The sequence below is a fragment of the Calonectris borealis genome, chromosome Z, assembly GCF_964195595.1.
Source record: "Calonectris borealis chromosome Z, bCalBor7.hap1.2, whole genome shotgun sequence".
NCBI lineage: Eukaryota > Metazoa > Chordata > Aves > Procellariiformes > Procellariidae > Calonectris > Calonectris borealis.
Genome location: NC_134352.1, coordinates 24,517,703 through 24,540,488, shown reverse-complemented (window position 1 = coordinate 24,540,488; position 22,786 = coordinate 24,517,703). Strand labels below are relative to the sequence as shown.

At 37.9% G+C, this 22,786-nt stretch overlaps 1 protein-coding gene across 6 annotated transcripts in view; it reads right to left on the bottom strand.

Moving 5' to 3' along the window:
• PJA2 (praja ring finger ubiquitin ligase 2) overlaps positions 1-22,786 on the bottom strand; it is a 34,998-nt gene that overhangs the window by 7,461 nt on the left and 4,751 nt on the right. For 4 of the 6 annotated variants that reach the window (XM_075138129.1, XM_075138124.1, XM_075138123.1 and 1 more), the window contains exons 2-6: positions 12,089-12,292; positions 8,384-9,446; positions 4,258-4,443; positions 2,623-2,808; positions 328-439 (exon numbers count right to left, since the gene is read on the bottom strand). In XM_075138129.1, coding sequence (XP_074994230.1) covers positions 328-439; positions 2,623-2,808; positions 4,258-4,443; positions 8,384-9,446; positions 12,089-12,290 — 1,749 coding nt within the window. In that variant the 5' untranslated portion in view covers positions 12,291-12,292. Of the gene's footprint in view, positions 1-327; positions 440-2,622; positions 2,809-4,257; positions 4,444-8,383; positions 9,447-12,088; positions 12,293-13,217; positions 13,239-19,720; positions 20,121-22,786 lie in introns of those variants that run through there. The other 2 variants (XM_075138127.1, XM_075138128.1) reach the window with 2 other exon arrangements.

The following is a 22,786-nucleotide window of genomic DNA, read 5'->3' as shown; positions in this document are numbered from 1 at the left end:
TGTACTCTGGCAAAAAAAAAAAGCTGGGACAATTCACAGGCATAGATCCAGCTATGAACTTTCCTTTTTATCTTTTTTCCTTTAAGAGAAAATAAATACATATTCTACTAAAAGGAGTAGCCCTGATCAATGACTTCTTGCATTACATCATTTAAAAGAACTTCCGACATTTATTTTCATGCTTGCAGACCTGGAAGTTCAAGCTAAAACAGGAAAGCAATTTTTTCCCTGATTTTCCTGATTTTCAGATTATGCTGAAAAAGGACTCAATAATAAAAACTTATGTCACAACATCATTGATTAATACCACCAAGAATATTTTAATACCTCCATAGCTTGCTGTAAGCGTCCCTCTAGTGCCATAAATGTGAGAAACTGAGGATCCACATAAGGAATGGCTTGAGCAAGTCCTAGGCCATCACCAAACTCATCAAGTAGTCTGAAAAACATGAGTTAGGAAACATGATCTTCATTTCAAAGTAAATAGTAATAACATGAGGGCTGGGTACATCAAATTACTGCACATCACCTGTTAACAACTGTGTGTGTATACTCTCATGAGGTAGTTGTGTTGGGTTGACCTTGGCTGGCTGCCAGATACCCACCCAGCTGCTCTCTCAACTCCCCCACCTCAACTGGACAGGGGTATAAATAAGACTAAAAGCTTGTGGGTTGAGATAAAGACAGGGACATCATTCACCAATCACCATCACAGGCAAAACAGTCTCAACTTAAGGGGAACCTTAATTTAACTGAAAGATTGAACCAGATGACCTTTTGAGGTCCCTTCCAAACTGTGCTGTCCTACGATTCTTCGAATTTACTGCCAATAAAAATGGATTTGGATGGTGGGAAAGAGACAAAACCTAAACCACCTTCCCCTTAGCCCTCCCTCTCCTCCCAGGCTCAACTTCACTCCATCATTCCTGACTCCTATGTCCCCCCCCCAAGCAGTGTAGAGGGATGGGGAATGGGAGTTGTGGGCAGTTCATTGCAGTTCCTCTCTGCCACTCCTTCCTCCTCACACTGTTCCCCTGCTCCAGGGTGGGGTCCCTCCCATGGGCTGCAATCCTTTACTACTGCTCCGGCTCTCCATGGGCACAGTTCCTTCAGCAAATACCTACCTGCACCACTGTGGTCTTCTCCAGGGGCTGCAGGGGAATCTCTCCTCCAGCACCTGGAGCACCTCCTCCCCCTTCTTCTCTGACCTTGATGTCAGCGTTGTTTCTCTCACATCATCCTCACTCCTCTCTCTCACACTCTGCTGTGTGGCATTTTTTACCCTTTCTTAAATACACTTTCCCAGAGGTACCATCCTGCAGTAGGTCCATTAGAGCCAGCTGTGCCCCACACAGGACAGGCCTGGCCTCTCCCCACAGAGGCCGCGTTGCAGCACACCCTGCCAGTACCTGCTCCCAGTACACAGGTACACTTAAGACAATATAGCCTTCAGAAGAACATCATGGGAACTTTTACTGTTGACTACTCCAGAGTAAAAGGGCCTACAGCTCAGCTAATAAATTTCATACGTATGCTCTTAAGCTTGTTTTACAACTAGCATTCAGATTTTGATTACATCATGTATCACAGTTCATAGCTTGGCAGTTACTTTGAGTTCTGTTTTCAACATTCAGAGATCAAATCTTAAAACGGGTACAAGCAAAATCATGTACATGCTCAACAGACAAAACTTTACAGACTATTAGAGAATCATCTTCCTTCCTATTCTGAGTAATTAAGAAGCTTACCAAGACTAACTTCCAACACTTAAAAAACAGTTTTTGTCTATTTCCTACAAATCCTTTGTTAGCTTGCTGCCTGGCACTGTAAGAACATGTGCCTTACTTCCAGCCTGGACTCTAATGCATTAGTCCCTGTTGTGCTTTTTCAGAATATAACTTCACAAGGAGAAAATAGCAGTGGTTTTGGTATGTCTATGCTGTAGTTTAAAATATTTTTAATATGTAGAAGAGAGCAAGCGTTAAGTCTCTCACTGGAAAGCATTCTGTCTAGCTCACTCTTACTTTAAAAGAAATGCACTATACTATTCTAGGATTAGGCTGTGCAAGTGGCTCCAATCACATTCTTCCTGGTATTTGCAGAATTTTTGTAATAAATACATTGCAATATTCTTCAGTAATCTAATGACAGAAAATTGAGTAAAGCATTCAGAATTATGACGATATTAGGTAAGCACATGGTATTTCAAAGAGAAATAAAATAGGCTTATAACATCTAACTTACACCAATTGCAAAAGAGGAAAAGACCAATTATAAAATTGCACTAACTTCAATGCTGATCACATCCATATTGCTTTACTTTTGTTATACTTCCACAATATTTACCATCTTGAAAATTAATTGGAAAAGTATACCCACCCCTTGAATGCTTAGTGCACCAGAATATTCTCAGATCACAGCCTGATTTAGCAAATCTACATCCTTTTTCTCTTGTTAGAAGAAACATAGCACTTGAAGTACCTAAAGCCTTAGAACTCAGATTATCAGCCTTTGAAGCAAGTGCATATTGAGAGCCATGAGTATTTCTGACATCTTACATAGAAAGCATAACAATAACTATAAAACCTCTGCAATTGATGCAGAAAACCATTAAAGTCATACCTCCACTCCACATCCAGGTCTTCACTCACACTGGAGTCATCCTCAAGGTTGTTATTTCCATCCAACAGGAAGAATCCAGGATGCACAAAATCACTAACTGGATCATTTTCCTCATCACTGCTACTTTCTACTACTTCCCGGTACTGTAACCAAGGAATCTCTCCTTCCTCCAGTAATGTCTGTTCCCTTCAAATAAATAAATGAAAAGCTAAAACTAAAAATCTAGGAGAATTTACAAACACATGCAAGCAACAAAAGCTACACATATTACAAGGGCTGCAGTTGCATGTTTCCCAGACTGCAGAGTCCCAGATTAGGAATTAACTATTTGCTATAAAAAACAAGAGACTCCCAGTGGTATCAGCTCCAGACTCAGAATCTAGTAACACCCATGATTCTGTGGCAAAATTATTTGTCTAATGCTCAAGGTCAGCAGTACAGTAAGTAGCTTGCTTTGCACTTCCCCTAGTAACAGGCAGTATCCCTGCCAGGGCTAGTAAATTTGGTACTAAAGAGTTTCTTATTCATCTAGAAGGTCCTAAAGCCACTAAAAAGACAGGCTTTCTTGACACTCTGCAACAGTCTCCATGGCGAACCTTGGCTTGAATGCAAAGAGATATTACTTGCAAAAGAAGCTATTTGCATAAGGAGAAGAACTCCTCTCATTCCTCGATTTTCTAGAGGAGCACAAGTCACATGGATGTTTAGGCCACAGGGCTGTGAATCCCACTTTCCTTATCAAAGCGCAAATAAACAGGAATCATGTTAGAAATGGGTATATTTGCAGGCTGTCCACATCAAAGAAAGCTAAAGAGTACACAGCTCCATTGTTGTTGTTCTGAAACAGATGAGTTTTCATAATGTTTTCATAAAGCCACACTAATTCGCCAAACCTCAAGAGACAGCAATACTAAAAAAGCAGAGATTTGGACTGCTTGGTAATAGGTACTGTCTACCTAAGAGGGGAAGAAGCTGAAAGAACGCTCAGGCATGGCTTGTTCCTTTATAAAAAGACCCAAACTAAGAATATAAGGTCAATATTAGATGCTTAGGAAAAAAACCACCAAACCAAACTTTCCTTGGCTATTTATAGTTACAAATTTTGCCTTGCAACAAAGGCAGATGCATTTTATACAGTACTGAATGACTGGAAAAATAAGTAAGTTCTCAGCAAGCAAGTAGTTGAAGTTTACTTTAATCACTGATAGGGCTACAGAAATAAAGAGCAGCAGTGGAATGAGAAGCAATAAAACAAAGAGATAAACAACTGCTTTGCAAGGAGTACTAAGCAATATCAGAACATGTATATGTAACATATATGTCTTTACAATTAACTTGCCTAATCTAGGTTTTTAAAGTCGGTATATCCAGCCTATTATCCTTATTGACACTACATGTCAATGCCCTCTCATTATTTCTGTATCTTTCATAAAACAGAATTGTTTGCATGACATGCCATTTTTTCCCATTTGAAATATATACAACTACTCAGTTTATGTTGATGTACACAAATTATTATTGCTAGTATAGTAACTACTTTTAGAATTGATATTATTCTGTGTAGTGTCATGTGGATACCATGTTACTGCTGATGTCAGAACTTACACGAAGTTAGCTAATAAAATAAAACCATACCCTCCTTGGAAACAGAACTCTGCGTTCTCCTCTTCTACACCACTGCTGCTGCTCTGCACTTCAGGCTCACGTTCCTCCCTGCCCGGGACAGTCTCCCAGCTCTCATCACTTGAGGACTGGTCTTTTTCTGTAGCAGTAAAATAGGTAGGCACAGCTGTAGACCATTCTCCATCACTGCATTCTGAGCTGCAATTTAAACAAGGCAACAGGGTGTGAATTTAAACACTACTTTAGAGGAAAGAAAACAAACACAAACATTCTGTGATTTCCAACTTTTGTATGAACATTGCTCTCAATATAGACTATCTTTTCTAGCAGAAATTAAGTTTGTACTATTTATAGACATATTATAAGGCAAGTATACATAAAGAGCTGATTAAAAAAATCAGTTCCTAAGAAAGAATTCTGCCCATTCTACTTTGCAAAAAGGTTTTGTTTTTCCTCCTCCACATTTGCAGAGTACATAGAACAACTCAGGAATATAAGCCCAGACCCACTATACACAAAGAGAAAATAGCAACAGCGACACTGAGAACACCAATGCTCCTTAACAAACAAAAAGCAATGTTGGCCTTTTACTTTAAATTTTGTTTGGCTGAGAAAAAGCTCTCATAACCTCCAAGCCATATACAATGTCTCTTTCTTTTTTAAAATCATAGAAAGATACAATGGATGACTTACAGCAAATTATATAATTCAATAGCCCAAACAGATGAACAGCAGGGAGTTTTTCAAAGAGAATTTGCTCAGCCACCACACAGAAAAGGGCAGTAAATAACAAGTTGTGGGCAGCTAAAGCAAAATAGTGACATTAGCAGAATCTCAAGAAGGATGAACCCTTATCTACTGCTACCTTTGGTAATGCCACTTAGAAGATTTACTCAATACTAACACTGACAGTTGACACCTACCAAAATTCAAAGTATAGTCAACTAGCTATGTCACTTCAAAAAGTTACCAAAAATTAATAAATATGTGAACAGCAAATATGCTTAATAAAGCACATCTTACACAGCAATCCACCACACCTGCAGCTCAGAGTTTTCAATCTGCTAAACCCAGTATGTTTATGTGTATCAGTGTTATCTCCCCACCTACAAACTCACTCTAAAGAAACCCTCCTTCTATATAGCATTACAAGCATACGCCAAAACTTGCTATTTAATGAATTACAAGTACTTTTGAAAAACTGCACATTATACATTGCAAGTTTTACAAGAATACAGAAGATCAAGACACAGATTATATGGAAGCATTTTAATTTGAAGCAGGAACATATTTTTCTACCACAATTTTGAGGACTAGGAAAAGTGATGGAAATGAGAATATTCATTAACTTTGGGCTATTTTAAAGGACTTCTTTACAATAGAAATCGTATCTGTTAAGAAATTCTGATATGCAGTCTAATGCATCTTATATTATACCAACTAAAAGTGAATACTAACGTTTTAGAACCTTGTTGTTTTGTTTGTTTTAAAAAGGTTAATTAAGCATACTGTAAAACTAGCACAAATATTCAAGTCTCTTATTTTAGTTTTCTCTATTTCACAATCCAGGAATGATTTCCAATACAGTTTATAATAATATTCTTATGTTGTTAGTCAATTTTGTTCTCTTTAAAGTTTATACTGCAGCCTATCAGTACTTAAAGGGGGCCTATAAGAATAGGGACAAACTTTTTAGCAGAGCCTGTTGCAACAGCACAAGGGGGAATGGTTTTAAACTTAAAGAGCATAGATTTAGACTAGATGTAAGGAAGAAATTTTTTACAGTGAGGGTGGTGAAACACTGGAACAGGTTGCCCAGAGAGGTGGTAGGTGCCCCATCACCGGAAACGTTCGAGGTCAGGTTGGATGGGGCTCTGGGCAATCTGATCTAGTTGAAGATGTCCCAGCTCCTTGCAGAAGGGTTGGACTAGATGACCTGTAAATGTCCCTTCCAACACAAACTATTCCATGATTCTATAATTCTATACACAAACACTAATTCAAATCAGAAAAGAGAGTATGTCTAAAGTCATTAATACTGAACAAAGGAAGAACATTGAATGTGTGTATTTCAAAACTTAGATTTAACTGTGTCCAACTTTGCAGAGAAGCAGAACATCCCTTAATGGTTAGAGAGCTACAGACTTGTCACCTGCCAAAAGCATAACATTAACTTAGCATCTGCTCACGGATTTTCTAGAGTAGTCTCTCCCGTGGCTAAAATGGCCTGTACTTGCTATATGATCCAAAACTAAACGGAGGGAGCTAAAGGATATGATCCTCATCCCACCACCCCTGCCCTCCGGGGACCTACCATGACCCTTCCAACTTAGAGCATATGTGGTTCTAACAAATATGCAAGACTCTCCTTCTCACACAGCTTCTACATGCTAACACCATAATAGCTGGGCACTTCTTTGAAGCAAAAATGTGAGGTGAAGGCCCAGGCTGCAGCAATCAGCAAAGTGAATTTCTCCCTGGGTTGGAAAGAAGTGAAAGTTAAGTCACAGGATGTAGTTGGACACATAAGTCAATTCTGCTTTTTATGCAGCTATATATGTATATTTAAACATGTAATATGGATAAACCCTTTAAACATAAAACTTTACCTTTTTAGGTAAAAACATATTACTCCTTTGTACAGAGTAATCATTGACAATGTACTTCATAAGGATAAGTGTTTTGAAGGTTTAGGATACCAATTATGGTTTTTTTAAGTTAAAGAACACATATGCTTCCTGTTTAGTGGTTCAGTTATTGCCATCATGATGAACATAGTCACTTTTAGATATGCAATCTGTATTTCTTTTTGTCATGCTACAACAATCCACCACCTTGCATCATGGAAGCCAGTGTATAACTGTAAAACACAGTCCATTTCCTCCATTGCATTTTAATCTTCTAGTAGCTGCATTTCAGAAGTTGAAAAGAAAAGATTATGCAGAAACAAAAATTTTCGAAAAGTAAACCTTACAAGGAACTAAAGGATTCATTTGCAAGTCCACCTATATCTTTAATAAGGAAAAACAAAATTAGGTCTACTAACCCATTTTACAATGCCTTAAGGATTTTATTCTCTCATGACTGGGAGTCTCCAATATTTTAAGGACAAGAATTTATGCAGATTAATTTTCATGCTGTTCTCTCCACAAAAGCAGTGGAAATACAAGCTACTAAGCAAGTTAGCTTATGAAGCCTAATGGCAAGCACACACACAAAAAAGCCACATCAACATCCAGAAGACATGTCTTGTAAAGAATGCAGTGGGAACAGAATCAACAAGATGAAAGCAAACTAGAAGAAAAATAGGAAAAAAAATCCAACAAAAGCCATCACAAACACTACCGCATCTACCATAAATGAACAGAAGGTTAGACATTTCTTTTACCCTCAAATAGCTCAGTTACATAACACCAATTCACAGTGAAAGTTCTTAACCAGCATTATATGAGTAAAAGTTAATCAACATAAGGTTTATACAAATTAGTCTGTCTTCTGGGCAGAGAGCCCAAAACAGGAGGTGCCTGAATACTGCTCCTGGTGTCCATTTGTAGATCTGAAACTGTATTCATTAACAGTTACTTTGCACCTACTAGTCTAAAAAACTTTCATTAAAAACGGTATTATAAGCAATCTTATCAAGTTATTCTTCAGATATGACAAGGAAAAATAATTTCTTTCAAAAGGCTGGAGATAAGAACATACATAGGCTGTGATGCAGAATATTGAGATTTGATAGCAAAAAGAACAAATTCTGAAAATAACAGGTCTTGAAGGGAACTTCAAAAGACCCATAATTTGCCAAAAGCCATGCTGAACAAGGTTTTCCTTCTCTACCCTCCATCCACTCAGTAAAAAATAAAATAAAAATAAACAATCTTCGTTAGTGGTAAGGCACTTTGACCTAAACATAAGGAAAGGCTTTTTCCATTACCAAAAGACTGCACATTACCATTTCTTTAGATGGACTTGAGGAGTAGTGAAGGAGAACGGAAAGGAAAAGTTGGCATCTTGTTATCTGATCATATTCTGAAATCACTTGCGTTTTTATGTCCCATTTGCTAACAAATTATTCAGATTTGCACATTATTTATGGAAAAGATTCAATACTAATACCAATATAAAAATGAAATTTTACCTGTCTTCATCTTTGTGGAACATTGAGAAGTGTCCACTGCAGTCTTCAAACTCATCCCAAAAAGTGCTATCATCTAGCACACTTTTTTGTTCTTGAGCTGCAGCATTTTTCCTTAGGTCTATTTCTGTGTTCTTTCGATGACCTTCGAACTCTCTTGAGTCAAAGAGCATACTAGAACTCATCTCTTCTTTGCTACTTCTCAAGGCACACTCAGCATGGCCTTGCTGGACTTCAGCAATTTCAATTCTCCTCCAGGAACCACCTTCCTCCTCCTCATCATTAGAGAGAAGCTTTTCTCTCTCCAACTGGTTAGCAGTATTTTGTTTTCTTATTTTAGGTCTCACTACTAGCTCAGCTGAATGTCCTTGGTCAGTCTTTCCATCACTGACACTCAATTCATTAGCAATTGCTATAGGGGTTCTGATTCCAACATTCACTGTATTTTTTATCTGCTGTGTTTCACAATTGGCACCACTCAGGTTGCTTTTCGGTATAGCTTGATCTTCAGCAGATTTAAATGTCCTGTTGTTTGGACATGCCAAGTCTGAATCTATGCTAAAATATCTCATTAAAGGCATTCGTCCTGCTTCTTCGCAACATTCTCTAGAAACACTGTGGTTGAGAGCGGACAATCGGGACTGTAAGTCAGTAAAAGACTCTACGCCTTTTTCTAACTCAGAAAGCATGTTATCTAGTGTTTCCTGAAATACACCTGCTTCTTCTCTTGCCAAAGAGAATTTGTCTTGAGCATCACCTTCCTCTCCATCACTGCTATCTGGCTCATAAGAGTCAATGTTTACAAAAGCAATTCCATTCTGACCATTCAAATCATTACGCCCTCCAGACGCATCCTCTGCAAGGTCCTCAGAATTTTCATAAGGATTCATAAAGTTCCTTGAGATTTTGTTGCCTTCCAGACCGTAAGAGAATAGAGAAAATGGTGACGTGTTCGCTTCAAAAGTTTGGCTCAATACACTTTGGTAAACGGGTTCTCCAGTTCCAATATTTTCTAACAAAGGCTCATCCAATAAACCAGAAGAAACTTGAACCAATGGACTGGAACCTTCATAGAAAGTTGTAAGAAAGAATGCATTGGAATAATCAAAAACAATAGAAATATTCTTATCTACAACAACTGCTCATGAAAAAAAAAAGGATAGTTCACTAGGACTGCAGTGTAATTTGATAAAGAGAAATATTTACCAGAGATGTAGTCATTCTTCACCAATATATTTAAATTCTCATTTATATGAACTAAGCATATAGAAATAGTCTTAAATGATACAATTTCAGCTCGGCCTGTGACAGCAGAAAAAAAAGTATTAAAGGAACATGTTCATAAGCACCATTTTTACATTGTTTATATAAAAGGGAATTTTAAGATGAGCACAGGAAATCTGAAAAAACACTAGAAGATTAAAAAAGCTGCAACATTTCTTTCTATAAAAATCAGACTATCCATTCATTAACTGGCTAAATTGTGTCTCCTGCCACACTCAGATAAAGCCATTTATTGCTACTATAAATTACATACTAATAGCACTATATTTTGTGCATGCAGTTGTGAGTGCAACTCCTCAGAAGAAGAAACTAATAGCAGGGATGAATGTAGAATTACAGTTAGTAGTTACCACCATTGCAAATTCAGTTTGGTTATATTACACTTGAACACCTCTTGCATAAAGGGACAATAAATATCAGCAGCAAGAGTCAGCAGCAAGAGTTAAAGAAAGTAAAAACACATATACTGCTGCTACTACAAAATTAATGCTTAGTTCAAGTCATTTGTAAACTCCTAACCAAGGCAATAGTACAAACTATTTTTGAACACACAATGGCTTGCATAACTTGATGAGAGTACTTAAAGTTTTTAAGTCAATATTAAGAGATTTGGAAATATAACTACAAGACAAAAAAAAAAAAAAAAAGAAGAGACATGCATGGTTAATTGCAGGGATTTCCTAGCATGTTATTTTAAAAACAGGTAGAGGTAGGAAACCATGCAAAATCACTGCTCCAGGGTTAAAAAACTTAAGAAAAAAGAACCTCCTATAAATAGCTAATCCATGCCTAGGTTGATGAATCCATGGCACTGAACTCTTATGAGAGCTGTGTCTCTCAGCACTAGGAGTCTGGTTTGCAGAAAGCAATACCGTGACATTACATTTGACCTAATTAAAATCTTGACGCTCCTTCACAAAATTGCTAACAGCTGAGGTTGGTAGGCAGGTCCCTCTGGTTACCATCCAGTCCACCCCTCTTGCTCAAGCAGAGTCACCTATAGTAGGTTATCAAGGACCAAGTCCAGTCAGATTTTAATATTTCCAAGGATACCTCCTTCTACCCATCTTCCACAGTTGCTTACATGTATATAAGATGTCAAGCCAATTAGCAAGGAAATATGCAGCATATTTTAGGTAGTACCCATCCATCAAAAAAAAAGTATTGGCTGGGGAAAAATGTAACCTAGTTGAGGTAAGGGAAATAAATCAATCCAAAACATTTCTCAAAGAGAAATCTGAAAAGCCGTAATACAAAGAAAAACAAATATAAAAAAGGAAAGGCATTTTGTTATTAGATGTAATACAGAAAATGAGTCATTCTTAGAATTTATATATAAAGTAATTGTATTAAGAACAAGCAGGTAATACACTCTAAATTGCATATTTCTTATGACCCCTGAAATAATAGCATGCCCATTTCTGAGTAACTGAAACAAGAAAGGTGGTAGCATTATAGAGAGAAGTAGGAAGATCTCCACAAGTGTCAATACTGCCTTACAGGAAATAAACCTTTAACTAGATGAAAGTGTAGAAAAGGTATGAAGCACAGACAACTGTAAAACTGTAAATTCAAGTTACAAAAAAATAAAACCACCCCAAGATGATATACATGACGTAACAGTCTCCAAGAACAACGGCATATGACAAAGTTAAATTAACACTATGCTATCATAAAAAAAAAGACAATTAGAAGGAGAAAGCAGTTACAAAATAGCCTATAAAGGAAGGAGAAAAAATGCTACTTTGGAAGATCTGAGGCTACATCAAACTTTTTTAGCAGAAAACCTCATACACTCAAGGAGATGGGACTATGTTTCTGATCCAGCAAGCCATTTTGTATTTCTCTATGAAATGATTATTCAGATGCTAAAATCACAAAAGACATTTTGGGAAATACTAACATTCAATATTAGGTAAACAAGAAAGGGAAATGGTCTGACTGGTATAAACAAATAAAAAGAGAACCTTTAAAGATGTTTTGTAGGCTTAAACTAATTTCCACTCTAACTACACTAAGGCTGACAAAGATAGAACAACCTGGCCCATGATACATCAAATATTTCACAGTCTAGTTCCAAACAGAAGGTTAGAATAGGTATTCTCTTCCAAATGTGATTTGTAATTTGATTTGAAGACAAAATAATTTGAATTATACAATGTTATGGCTATCTGTGTTGGTTAGAATGCATTAACTCATTCAGGAATGTACTTCTTCAGGCAAAATTAAACAGCCTAAGATAGACTATACTTTAATTTGCCTTCATGCTAAGTTTCATTCTATGAAGCCACATGAAATGCACTTTACATGTGTTATTTAAGTACCTACTCTCTTCCCTTCACATTTCTCTATGTGCCTTCCCCCTCCACCTCCATGCATCCCAGTTTGGATTTAAATGGCACATACACAAAGATATGCACATACATAAAGAATTCTCTTTCTCAACATCCTCCACATCCTCCAATCGTTCACAGTCTTCATTGTGTCGATGTTCATCTCTGTCTTGGCTATTCAAAGATGGTCTAAAACCGACATAGGCATGTCTTCTTCCATATCTTCTACCTGTAATAGTTTGATATCCTCCTGCTGGTTTGGGCCAGGCAGGTTTGCCAGCTTCTTGCCCCATTGCTACATGAGATTATGGAGGAAAGAAAAAGACAGAGAGACTGCGTTAGACAACAATATGTCTTTATAATTTCCCTCTTCCCTAACATTTTGATATAATTTTTTTAGCAAGGAATTTCCCATTCCTCTGAAGTCTTGAGCTTCACTAACAGTACAATTATTAAGAAACTGAAGTGCTCTGGGCATATATGTTATGAAAGCACATAACAGAATTTTCATCTACACTAAATAATATTGACAATTTCCTATCTTGCCCCCATCTTAACATGTTTGTAGTAAATAACAGAGACTTTATAAAAAAAATTTTTAAAAAATCAAGTCCAGATGTCACATGACCTTTTTTTTTTGAATGGGATACACTGCTGCACATAGCTCTGACACAACACATATGTCAGTTTGCAGAAAACATTTGCAAGCACTATAATGGAAAAGCCTTCAGGTAATGCAGCACAATTCAGTCAGCCCTAGCTAGCTTACCTCTGTGACAGGAAAAGTACAATTAATCAAATCACACCTTCTAAAACAAAAGTCCCAAGTCCCAGGGAGAAGGCTTTATTCTTTAAACTAGGTAGTATGTTCAGGCATGGCCATACAAGGCAATTGTCCACATATGGCTCCTATTATTATAGCAGTACTGCATATTAATGGATCTTAATGTTTTTACCAAGAAAACATGGGATAAGTAGTACAAGGAAACTTGAAAAACAGTGGCGGAAAGCTGCCGATATTGTAATGAAGAGAGATTTTAATACAGCAGTAGTATCGGCTATTAATAATCTAACACTAGTGTTCATGTCCAAAGGCTGTTGCTTGTACAAATGCAATTAGAAGTTCAGTATTTCAGATGTTCAGTGGTTTTTTTATGTCCTTCTAAGTCACTTCTAATCTTCACTAGATATGAAATAGCTTTTCTGTTCTTGAAACTCACCAAACTGAAAAGGAGACATTGAAGTCCAGGAAGATAAAGTTTGCAACCATTAACACAGAGTTTTTTGAACTTCAGAAAAATAAGAAAGCTTTATTATTTCCTGGCTGTTAAACCAATCTCTTCACTGCCCTTAAAAAGAGAATACCTATATGCAAAGACACCATTTATTAGAGTCATTTTATGCAGCTTCAAGTGCTATAGCCACTAGTAAGGCTGACAGTTGCAGTATGTGGACTGCCCTGCCTAAAAGATACAACTGCAACATGTACCAATTGTCAAAGAGTCCAAGCAGGTTTTTTATTTTCTTTGTTTTTTAAACTAGCATCACTGTTGAAGCTATCATTTTGCTAGGACTGACATACAGGAAACTAACTCTGGTGCTGCGTATCTACATAAGGGAAAAAAATTACATATTTTTCTTGGGGCTGCACTCTCAGAAATCACATGATCCCTTAAAACGTTTAATGAAGAAGCAAATAGAAGCAAGCTACCTATTGTAAACTACAGCTTCTAAAAGAAGCTAGTCTTAAGAGGTTCAGACACACAACATCCTACAAGAATTTGGTCTACAATTGCCAGCATGGCAATTATGAAAACATTTCCTAGCCATCTGCACTTCAGTCAGATTTCTGTGGAAAAAATCCAAATACCTTCTGCCTGATCTTCCCCACAGGAAAAAAAAAAAAAAACACCACCACAAAACAGAAACATGAGTAGTATAATGATGGTGGAAGATAATGAAGGCCTCAGAAAAAATGCAAGTTCCAGGAAAAGAAAAACAATAACTTTCTCTTTCAGCCTGACATAGAGAAAAATTAAGGTTGGAGTAAACCAAACAAAATTACTCTCACAATATAACACCTGCCACAAGAGTCTAAAATATTACTGTTTAATTCCCAGGTGAATTGACAGCAACAGTGAAGATACTTCCAGTGCTTAAAATTAAAAGGCAAGTATTTACAATTCAATTGCTTAAAATTGAAACATTTAAGCAAATTATAACATGAGGAGTCTTTCATCTAATGTTGTCAGCTTCACTTTTTGTTATCTTTAGCCAATTCTAAGAAACCATTTGCTACAAAAATGTTGTGCTATAACTCACCACATTGTACCTATGGCTCTAAATATCTCTTAAAACATGTAATCCTAGTCATGTCTTCTTTCCACTCTTCTTGCCACACATGAAGTCTCTCCAAACAGCCCAGTTCTATGAACACTGCAGAAGTCCAAACATGTCCATCACTAGCTGCAATATGGTGTTACTGCTTATTTCCACAGACCTGGGATACAACTCAGTTGAACCTTTGCAGAAAAAATTAGCAGGTATCAGAGGTTTTTTTTCTCATTTATCTATGAAGCTCTTTGCAGTTTGATTACATATAATCTCCCTTGAAAATATTTCCAGGTATTTGTCCAAGCCTGCCCATCCCACATTACACAACAGAAGCTAAAATGGTCAATTCGTTATTAACTATACTACTCCTGTAATCCTTGGAAAGGTGAAAACTCTCTACCATCTTTGCCAAAAAAAGTCTCTGCAACTAATGCAAGAAAAAGGGGACTCACAACTATTTTTCTTAGTAAGGATATTAACTGGCTGACTAATTAAGTCAACCAGCAAGTCATATTTATTCAAGCAAGCTCTGACAATTCTTACATTTCCACTGATCATAACATGGCTGGTTAGCAGACTGCCAGAGGGAGCTGATAATAAGCAGCCACATCCGAACTTGCAGAGCAGAATCCAACAGTTAGATTAGTACATCCGCACAGCAACAGAGGAATCTGCCCTCAAACACGGTAATACAAGAGGTTGAAACAAAAAAGGTAAAAATGCAACGTAACTGGCTAATTCTTAATTTTAGTTTGTTCTCTAAAACACCAGTATTGTTCAAAACCAGATGTCCACTCAAGAGAGTCAACTCTGAATGCTAACGTTTTATTTTTTTAAATTGATGTTCACAGCATGCAGAATCTTTACAGCTGGGTGCAATGCACTACATTTTTTTTGTTCCAAATAATTCTCTCACATACAGAGTATCTCATCTTGTATTCAATTGTTCTTAAAAGATACATCATGCAGTTATTCTTCTGCCTGGGTAAGATTTATTGGATCAATATGGTGAAAGCTTTCACTGAAAGTTTGCATGTCACATTTGGTTTACAGGAGAGGTTAACTTCTACCTAGACAGAAAATATCTAAAAATAAGAGAAGGAGCCATGCATTTTATTTGCCTACATGCCTAAAATGGGCAGCATTTAGGCATCTGAATCCAGAGACCAATTTCCAAGAAACCCTTCAGGCAATCAAGTTCCTGAGAACACATAATACCCTCTCTCAGGTCCTTCTTCCAGGCTAACCCAACCCTAAAAATAGGTATTGCTATATCTTCTTTCAGAAGCTCAGTTTAGTAGGCCTGTTCAAAACATACCCAATACCTGCTGACAAGACAGAGTTCTGCAAAACTGACCAGTCTTAGAGATGCAACAGACTAGTGACTAAATAATCAAGGTAGGGAAAACAGTCTATTTATTAAACTTCTTAGGCTAAAGATGTTTATACACACACCGCCATCCTTTCAAAAGGGTACTACAGTCACCTGAATTCCTCAAAGGATCAAAGCAGCTGTCATAAAGCAGAAAAGCATTTTAGATTAACAGAGCTGGATTAAAAAAAAAGCAGGGGAGAGTCTCCTAAAACAGAGTGCACAAACAGGTAGGTCCAGCCCTTCCTTGCCTTAATCACCAACTCAGAGCAGCATACTTACTCTTTACTTCTACAAATACTGCACTAAGAGCCAGCAAACTACAGGCTGTAACATAGAAAGTGTGAGAATCTAGACCCAATCCATCTGACTTGCAGAACCAACTTCTCCTCTCCCACAAAAAACCCACTGTTTTTCCAGAAGTAACACAATGTTCAAGGTTAACTGTATGCATGCATACATGTGTTCACAACCTAGCATCATAACTTGAGCATTCAGAAATTGTCCATCCCCTTGACCACAATCCTCTGTATAAATCTCAAATCATTCTGATTTACAGAGCCAGATTTAGGACCACTGGAGTCTCCTGCTTAGTCACATGCTGAGTCCTCTGACAGGATCCCAGTCCTCGCCCACTGAAACCCAGATGCCTCCCTTTATTCTCCTCTCCATTACCTTTCCTTCTCCCCTATCCTCTTGACTCCCTCACACCCTACACACTAGAAAAAAAGAGAAGCAGCTTTCTGGGATCAAGTAGTGCACGACCTAGATCTACAACACCACTCAAACAAATCACCATTACCCGTGCAGATGTAAAACACCAATTGTTGCACACACCTAACTCCTGAACAGGGTGATGTTGACTGCCACAGAGGCAGGCAGGCAGGTCAGTCTTATTCGTGACTCCCAGAACTGCTGTGACCTACCTGGACAGCACCACTTTATTGGAGCAGAGTCTAATCCATAGTAGCAACTATGTAAAGTAAAAAAATTACATATATTAAAGAAATTGCAGTTTATCTGAAGCAGTTCTGAACTTCTGAACAAAATCTTGCCTTTTTTCCAAGAGCTGAAATACTGAAAACCTTCCCTCACATACCTAGCAATTTTTGTAGTTTAAGGAGAAGGCAACTCAAGGAGTGGAGTTTTGTAACTGCCACCGAAAAAATATATATCCCATAACCCTAGAAGCTTCACAAGGACATTTTCAGTTAAGTATTCCATCAAATTTACCTGGATCTTGTTTTCACCCTATTATGACCAATTTTATTGCCTTGGTATCATTCATTCACACATACAGTCACCTCTTAGGCCTATTATACACCTCACAGAGGGAAAACAAAATTAGGAGTCTGTGGCATGGGGGGGAGAGCGGGAAGGAGGGGAAGCAGTCCCAAGTGTTCTTCATCCCAAAAAGGGGAAGGGGCATCATAATTTTCTGCTGCAGAAGATATTTAACTAGCTTTTTTTTTTAAGACACAAAGTGAGCTTGAAATATCATTCTAAGAAGCATTTTTTCAATTTTTTAATAACTCGTAACTTTTTCCGCTCTTCCTCAGATTCTTCCCAGCATTCTTAGAAAACTTGTATGCATATTCTGGTCTCAATCTCAAATCTTTATCCTACTCAGCTGCTCTTTTTTCTTTTACATCTATGAATTACAGAAACCATTTTCTTCCTCAATGCAAGAACAGGATCTCACGTTCAAGGTTTGAAAAGGGAATGCATATAATACTGATACAATTAATGTTTTCTAGGTTACCGTCTCAAAAAAAAAAAAATCTGCATTTACCCCCAGAAGTATATGAATGCATTTGGCTGTCAAATGGGTGAAACTTAAAAACAACTTACATTCTTGACACCCTCTCCCTTACCTGACTAATTCTGAATCATAATGAAAGCATATCCCTGATCAACTCAGATAAAAGTTGCAGGTAAAAATAGTCACATTATCTTTCAAACTGTATTATCCAATATTCTTTATCTGTTACCAATATTCTACATCTCTCTTTCCTGCAGGTATTGAAAGCTTCCAAGAGCAGGTGAATTAAAAAGAAATCTGAATTAGAATGGGGAATATTCAGTTTTCTAAGCACCACTACTCAGGTGGTCGAGAGTACTGCTGTACTCCGTTTCAGTTAACAGAAGAACGGTATGGAATAATCCTAAAAAGGGAGAGAAATATTTCAATAATTTAAAACAACACATTACTGTCACAATTTCCCTCTCTTGCCACTATGGGAAAATTAACACTGAAGTTCGTTAAATATTTTATTATGCTCACAGCCTTCAAACTACATATACTGGCAAATTTCCACTCAAAACAATGAATATTCAGTTAGAACCTACCTTCACTGTCTGGTGGTAAAATTTATCTAAACCTCAGAAAGCTGTATGTCATGGTCTAAGCCTGGTAGGAAGCTAAACATCACACAGCTGCTCACTCACTCCCCCACCCAGTGGGACAAAAGAGAGAATCGAAAGGGTGAAAGTGAGAAATCTCATGGACATAAAGACAGTTTAATAATTTTTTTAAAAGGAAAAAAGAAAAGAATAAAGAGGAAAAGAAACAAAAGCAAGGAAAAAGTGTGATGCAAAAAACCCCTAATTGCTCACCAGCAAGCCACTGATGCTCAGATAGTTCCAAAGTGACAGCAGCCCGGCCAACCTTCTTTTCCCCACCAGTTTTATTGCTGAACATGACATCATATGGTATGGAATATCCCTTTGGTCAGTTGGGGTCAGCTGTCCCAGCTGTCCCCTCCCAACTTCTTGTGCACCCCCAGCCTGCTTGCTGGTGGCGTGACGTGAGAAGCAGTAAAGGCCTTGGCTCTGTGTGAGCACTGCTCAACAAGAACTAAAACATCCCTTGTGTTATCAATGCTGTTTTCAGAAAAAAATCCAAAACATAGGCCCATACAAGCTCCAGTGAAGAAATTTAACTCCACCCCAGCTGAAGCCAGTACACCATATCATAAGCAAAAATTAAACGTTTTTCTAAAGGATCAGATTTACTCATCCACAAGTTCCTTCTTCAAAGTCTTTGGCTTAGCAGTTTAGGCTGCTCACTAGCATATTTGATTAGTAGTGATTATTTCTGTAAGCAGTATCAGCTCAGCTACATGTACACTGAAAAATGGAGTATGCTTCAGGGATTTATTTTTCAGGCATTAATTATTGTCTTTTCATTAACCTTCCAGGTCATTTTGCACTCTTCTTTGAGCTATAGATTCCACTAAGTCAATGTTTTTACTTAGTATAATTCCCTCCCTTTGCCTGAGGCTGAGAGTAGCCTGTGGTCCAAGTTCTATAAGCTGGCAGGCTGGCCTACCACGGAATTCACTTTAAATGAAAATAAAACTCTTTTTTTACCTCTCAGATAACAGCAACTGATTATTTTGCTAATGACTGAAACAGCAGCTGGTTGCACCTTCAAACAGATTGACCAGTTTAGGTCTCTGGAATCTCAATAGTGTAAAGTATCCTTTCAGCAAACATGGATCAGGTATTTTTTCCACTCTGGGCCTAACTTTGGAAATAGAGCATAGGCAATTAAAGATATCTGAATACTTTTGTGAATAAAGGAAGTGCTTATTGTCACCTTGCCCGCTTTAATGACAAAAGTAACTCTGTGTTTAACACTATTTAGAGAGCTAATGAAAATATTAAATCACAGCAAATTTGTATTTTGTGAGCTTCAAAAACACTGCTGGGCTTTTCACACTACTGTTAGTCGCTCCAAACTAAACTCATAACTTAAAAGTGTGCATGCACACTTGGTGTCAACATGTTTAAACTTATACTTCTAGCCTGACCCTATCAATTTTGATATAACCAGACTCAATGCTAGCGACAGTAAAATAGCGATACAGTGTCTTATGACACTAAGCATATACAGTACCAAAATTAGGTACTGATACTTTTAATACTGTTCACTCATCCTCTGCTTCGTACTGCCCTTACCCACCCCCAGCCCTCCCCACAGACCTTGCAGCCCTCTCCCTAGAGTAAGGCTACCTGCACAGGCTTTCAGCTCCAGCAGAGGAAGAAGAGGTCAGAACCAGACCGTGCTCCCTGCAGCAGCAGGGCTGGAAACCCCGGCAGCAGGGTACAGCCAGTCATCTGATAACAGGCGAGAAGAGGAGGGTCGTGCATTGCCAGGGCTGAAAGGGAGGGGAAGGATTTAGTTCCAGTGCACGCTTCCACTGCAATTTTATCACAGGCCAAATTCCCAGTCTCCAAGGAATATCAAATCAGATCAAAGAATAATGAGTTTGTTCTTTGGGAAGACAGAAGGAAGATGAGACCACCAAATAGACCCCATCTCCCTGATATTTAGTAGCATTTTAACGTAGGACACTTGGTGATATTGTATGAAGCACGTAATTTGCACTTAAAATGTAAAGGGTTAGTAATCAACAATTTAAAGGACAGAAACACCAAAATGCTGCTTCAGAAAAAAGCTTTCTACTTCAACAGAAGAGATCTGAAGATAAATTTGAAGCAGGCTTTATGTCTTTTTCTTCCTCCTCTTACTGACGAATACAATTTGTCTTAGCTCAATGCCATACAAATGCTTCAGTGTTAGATTACGTTAACAGACATCCCTTGGAATGAAAGTGAAAAGGTAATAAACAAATATATAAACAAAACACTACTAGCATCCACCTCCACACACACATATTTTGAAATGAAAGACCCCCAAAAGCAAGATCATTGTAAAATATTCTGATACTGATCTGAGCCACTTCCCTATAAACAGTTTCTGTTTTGCATTTCCCTGACAGTTTGCAGTTTTGTATGCGTCTTGTGCCATAAATGCAAAATTGAGGTTCCGAGATATTGTAATCCATTAGGCATACAAATATAAATAATTCAATTTCCGCATTTATCACAGCATTAGTCAACATGCAGGTTAAAAGAAGCAAGTCGATTAGTATTTTGGACATTGTCTACATAATCCTAATCTCGATGAATGACCTCCTATAAGCAGCATATACAATTCACAACTCTATCCAAATTATGAAAAATTTTGCCAAACTTTAAAGGGAACAGGTGCTGGCACTATACAAACAATAGTGAATTCAAGAATATGCAGGAAAGTCTAAATGGTTGCTCTGAATGAAATGCATTAGATACATTCACAGGGCAATTAGTATTTAGTAAAGTCATGAAGAAAAACCCAGACACAAAATTCCTTCAAGTCCAGAACTCCTTTTACAAGCAGAACCCAGTCACCACCTCCCATGTAGAGATGTCTGAATGGGTGAGTTGCTACAATCCACCATCTTGATACAGTTCCTTTCTATCCTTAGACATTCTCCTAGAGTTCAAGATCCTGCATGGTTCCTATTCCTTCATGCAGGCTCTTCCCACCAACATGGGTGCACAGAATCCCTCTACACAGATGTCTGCCATCTGTTCACTTCAGCCAAGGAGCCAGAGTTAGGCTGGCTTGCTCTGAGGCAGCTTCAGCTGTGGTTACAAGTTGGCTGTCAAGCTGTATGTTGGACTGAGTGAACTTACTCAGCTTTACCAAATCCCCTTCTTTGAGGATCCAATTCTTTCTTTGTTTCTTTAAACCTCAGCATATAGTTGCACTAGCACAGCTGAAGCAGTAGAACTGAGCCAGACACAAGCAGATTGTGGCAGGAATCGCTATGCAAATTCTGCTGCCGAAGCCCTTGCATCCCTGAGCCATGGACCTACTCTTCACTAGGTACTGATCTGTAACCATTCCAGTGCTGATTTTTCACTGTCCTCTGACCATCTAGCTGCTCCAACATTATATTCAGCTTCTGCCTTATTTCCAGTTTATTTGCACTGACTTGCTCTGATCTTAGCCCAGCTCTCTTTACTTTCTTACACAAAACTGTAAGTAGTTTCAATGCATCACTTTCTTCTACCTTGACTTTGACTCAACCCTGACTTTGGTAGGACATGCAAATCTGTCCTACCAACTGCCAGCTCTGGCTTACTACAATAATTGCTTTTCCAGTTTTCATCCTGATGAATAGCTTCAGCAGAAATTCCACATTAAATCTCAACTCAAAAGAGAGGGAAGATTAAGTAACTGAAGTACTAAAAGCTTTTAAAGATAAGGATGGTGTATGTGTCATGTACTAACCAATTAAGAACAAGTCCCATCCTCCCTTAGAAAGTTAGCATTACAACTTTAAGAATAAAAAGCCTAACTTTCCTAACTTTGCCAGTAGCCCCGGTAGCGATGTGTTAATACAGAACACTACTACGGGCTGCTAATCATCAGCTGAACCTTCATATCTCTTTCCCAACATCACAAGTTTTCGTGTTGTAAATATATGTACTAAACCAAGGGCATGGAAGCAATAATTTTTACCTACCGCTTTTCAGAAGATATCCAGAAATTCAGTCCTTATTTTTAATAAAAGGTGTACTGGTAGTCTGTCTCCTTCTCTCCCTTCCACTCAAATCACTCATCCCCTAAAAAAAAAAAAGCACCAAAACCCCCCATATATGTCTTTTTCCTTTGCCTATGACTTTCACATTTTGCATTTCTATTACAGCTCCAATTACAAACTTTCTAAAGGAGGAAGCATCTCTAGAGCTGAAAGACAGCAAACAGAAGCCAGTACTACACAAAACGCCAAAACTTTTCTATAGTTTAAGCAGACAAAGTTCACTTTTACTTTTGTCAGTGCAGATGACCTCAACATACTTCAAGTTAGAACAGTCACTTCCTTTCTCCCTTATAAACACAGCAAATAAGAGATGGCAAGAGAATCCCAACGTGGAAGTTCAGGTACTTGAAACTCTGACATGATGGAGAGATACAATTCAGCAAACTATCACACCCAAAGATGCATTTTTGCATTGCTGTCTTTCATAACTGTCTTTATTAAAGCAAAGTTAACCCAAAACACATAATGGATCCTTATCCACTACCAAACAGTGAAAATCATTTTTTGGAAGTGTGTTCCTTTCATAAACAGAACTCTGTATCTTGGATACAAGGGTAACAAAAGCCTCCAATCCAACCGACAGACAGGAGAGCTCACCTGAAGTCAGTTGGGCCATCAAGACTTTTAAATTTTAGAAACAGAA